Source organism: Nanorana parkeri, unplaced genomic scaffold, assembly GCF_000935625.1.
Source record: "Nanorana parkeri isolate BGI_ZX_2015 unplaced genomic scaffold, ASM93562v1 scaffold7, whole genome shotgun sequence".
In the NCBI taxonomy this organism is placed as follows: domain Eukaryota; kingdom Metazoa; phylum Chordata; class Amphibia; order Anura; family Dicroglossidae; genus Nanorana; species Nanorana parkeri.
Genome location: NW_017306275.1, coordinates 2956665 through 2960574, shown reverse-complemented (window position 1 = coordinate 2960574; position 3910 = coordinate 2956665). Strand labels below are relative to the sequence as shown.

Sequence of the window (3910 nt, the reverse complement as noted above, 5' to 3'; positions counted from 1 at the left end):
TACTGACCACCATAGATCTCCCTCACTTTGTAGGTATTTCCTCTCACTTCCTCCTGTGGCTATCAGACAGAAAGGAAAGGCAAATCTCCCCAATGGGACAAATATGGCAGAAAAAAATGTTGACAGGGATTATAAGGCCCACTTACAGTATTCTATCCAAAACTAACAACAAAAAAATAGGATATATATGGTTAGAATTGTTAACAAAGAAAATCGATTTGGAAACCTTTGTTTCATTTTCTAATCGTTGATGGGGTCAAATCGATGATCTTGACCGCAATGACAAAAAAAATTGAAAAAACACATTGGAAAATTGAGAACAGTGAATGTGATTTTCATTCAGAAACTTAATTCATCCCAAAATCAAATGTTAAATGAAAACGACAATCATATAAAATTTCAAATAACAATCGCCAAGTCTGTGATGGCATTATTGAACGTTCCAATAGGATTTGTTCGTACAAACGTTTGTTCAAAAATCTTCTTATGGCCTTCCGGTGTGGCCTCCATCAGTGCAGTTAGAATGGCTATCAGATACCCAATGGCCGTAGGCCTTAATAAAGGCCATCCAGTAACCAAGAACGTCGCGAAGCCCAGACACTGTCGCAGGAGAGGGCGCCTGACAAAGCACACCAAGTTTGTCCGTGACATGATCCACAAAGTATGTGGCTTTGCCCCATATGAAAGACGTGCCATGGAGTTGCTGAAAGTGTCAAAGGACAAAAGAGCTCTTAAGTTCATAAAGAAAAGGATTGGAACTCACATCCGGGCTAAGAGAAAGAGAGAACAACTCAGCAATGTGTTGGCTGCCATGAGAAAGGCTAATGCAAAGAAAGATTAAACTGTAAAGATATCAGTCATTAAACATGTAAAAAAAAAAAAAAATCTTCCTATGTATATCCTAGTCTGAAAAAAAAGTATGTTTTTTTTTTACTATATGTCCCTGTTGTAGATTTTCCCTCACTTCCTGTTCTTTAAAAATGTCACTGCAACAGGAGTCAGGGAAGAGTCAGGGAATCTCCTACAGCTACAGCTCGCGGTATACTGAGACGCCGCACCTGGAGCGGATCCCGACTTAGATGACGGGATCCGCCCAGCTGCGTGAGTGACAGCTGGCTCTGCCTACCTAGAGGCAGAGCCAGCTGTACCCGCCCCCTCCCCCGTCCGTTCCGCCAGTCAGCGCTGGCAGATCGGAGCGGGGAGAGGGGAATCCAGCCCCTCCCCCTGTCACGGCAGAGAGCCGTGACAGGATCGAGAGGTGAGGGAACCCGGTATGTTTTCCCTCACCTCCCGATCTACTGAGCCGACCTGTGACAGTCTCATTGTCACAGGTCGGCTTAGAACTATGAGGTGAGTGGAAATCACTCATGTCATAGTTCTCCTTTAATTATTAGGGTTATGTTACTAAATATGTTGTTTTGCATGTGTCTGTAATGTCAGAAAGCCTAAAACTTTTTTTGTATGTCTGCTCACATTGAAATCATACCAGAAAGGTGCATCCACAGGTACTTATTTTCTTAAAGAGACAATGCTTACGCAGTTCATCTGTAGTATGGTCACCCTGCCCTGCTCTCTTCTGATTACAAACAATTGTACCAGTGCACAGGCACATAACACAATAGTATCTGCAGTAAATCTGTGATGTTAAGTCACTGCTGGAGCACGCACATTTCCACAGGAAGTTCCTACAAAGAGTTACAGGAAATGCACAGCGCAGGGAACATAAACATAAAAAAAAGATGGGGGGAAAACTGTATGTTTGTAACAAAAATAGTTCTTGTTTACTTTTATCTCTCTATAAAACTACTAAAAGTACTCTTTTGACACTGACGCTGAAAAAAAGGAATTACCCTTGTTATGTGCGTTGGCATGCATTTGTGAATTAACCGCTGCCAGCAACATGAGGCTTACCCTCTGTGATGTACACCAAGCTCCTCTGCCCTTTGTGGGGGACCTGGACCGCCATGGGGGGTGTTGGTGAATTCATCACTTCTGGGTTCAGAGCTGGTATTTCCCGGCCACAGAGGCTGGGAAAGATGCTGAACAAGGAGCTGAAAAAGCACTATCTGTGTTTAATCAGCTTTCATGGAGTAGAAAGGTGACATTAGCGGTCTAATAGATCCCTATTGCCTCCTTAAAGAGAACCTGTCACCTATAATGTGTTAACACATAAGAGGCTATTACCCCCCTATGCAATAGCAGTCTGTGTCCAGGTGTGTGCACCGAGGCCTGCATGGAGGTGCAGGTTCGGGTTGGCATGTAGCCACATGCTGCCATGTCCTCCATAAGGATGTACAGGCGGCTGCACACAACACACTGCACCTGTTCCTCCCCGGAGCAGGTCTCAGCATGGACATGCACACCATATGGATGTGCACGTTTGTGTGAATGAACCCTAATGGAGTGTGGTCAAATGACTATGCAGCTGAGACAGAGTGACACCTTCATCAGGGATTTTTGCCTGTGTTGTCTCCAGATAATGTAAGAAGCCAACAATCCAGTAATATCCATCCAGAATGATGTCTTTATGTGGAGTGGAGATGGCTTATAACTACTTGCTGCCCTGCAGGTTTACCCCCTTCCACAGCAGTTTTTCAGAGATGTGGCTATTTAAGAAATGTTAAGAAATATACAACTCTAGTATGTATTCCTAATACAATGCTGATGTTAAAACAGGATAGTATATGCTGTGAGTTTAGAACTTCTTTAATTCAAACTGAAGCAACTGAATTTGAACTACCAGGGTTGCAGCAGTCACGTGTGCGACCGGGCCCTAGCGTTCCACCAATCGGGGGCAGAAAGGAGGAGAGACCGGCCCCGGTAACCATCAACAGCAGAAGCCAATCCCAGACCAATTAATATTGATATAGTCCTCTCTCTCCCCGGATTCCCCGCTAAACTGACAGCAGAACAGAGGGTACTATTTTACCATTTCCGGCTGCCGCGGAGGAATACAGAGAGCTGCGGAAGCCGACAATTAACTCTTAGTGCCGGCCTGCACAGAATCGTCTCTGGGCTGAGTATATCAATCCACCTCAGCAGGATATCATGAGGGGGAGAAGCTGGTGAGCTGGAACAGGAGAGAGGAAAGACAGTAAAAAGTCATACTGAAATGTTTTAATAATTAATAGTAATCTATGCCCAGGCAGCACTATTAATCTACCACAAGCATAAATTATTATTGCTGCGGGGAAGATGGGGTTATTATTGCTGCCTGGAGTTTATTTTAAAAAAACGCTTGATAATTAATATTATTTCCTCCCAATGCAGTGGTATTGCGTATCTATGCGTTGTGTTGTGGTTAAACTCATTGTGGCCTAGAGGTGCGTTTCGGGTGCCATTCAAATGACTGTAACAAATGATCGGTGTGTTGTGTGGTAACGTACGCTATTCACGTGGGAACGAGTGATTTCTGCACAAGGGGCCCTCTCTGGGGGGAGGGGGCCCTTCTTGCAACCAGGGCCCACTGATATATCACACTTAAAGTGACACGAAACTCAGAAGTTAAATCTTAAAAATGCATTCATTTTTAAGATTTAACTTCTGTCTGGATCCGCCCAGCTGCGTGACTGACAGCTGGCTCTGCCTATCTAGAGGCAGAGCCAGCTGTACCCGCCCCCTCCCCCGTCCGTTCCGCCAGTCAGCGCTGGCGGATCGGAGCGCGGAGGGGGGAATCCAGCCCCTACCCTGTCACCGCAGAGAGCCATGACAGGATCGAGAGGTGAGCGAACGCCGGTATGTGTTCGCTCACCTCCCAATCTACTAAGCCGACCTGTGACAGTCTCATTGTCACAGGTCGGCTAGAACTATGAGGTAAGTGAAAAGCACTCACCTAATAGTTCTCCTTTAACAACACAAACAGAGCAGACCTGTATGAGCAGTTATGTTGCATAACATAATTATCAAAAGG

General features: G+C 45.1%; 1 protein-coding gene across 1 annotated transcript; it reads left to right on the top strand.

Annotated features, from left to right (window-relative positions):
- Positions 1 to 489: 489 nt before the first annotated feature.
- LOC108784630 (60S ribosomal protein L36-like) lies at positions 490 to 877 on the top strand. The gene has a single exon (XM_018553500.1). It carries the CDS (start codon positions 524 to 526, stop codon positions 839 to 841), a length of 318 nt encoding a protein of 105 aa, XP_018409002.1. The 5' UTR covers positions 490 to 523; the 3' UTR covers positions 842 to 877.
- The last annotated feature ends 3033 nt before the right edge of the window (positions 878 to 3910 follow it).

Bases quoted from the DNA above. Each gene is read 5' to 3' on its own strand.
- LOC108784630 (XM_018553500.1), top strand. From the start codon at position 524: ATGGCTATCAGATACCCAATGGCCGTAGGCCTTAATAAAGGCCATCCA.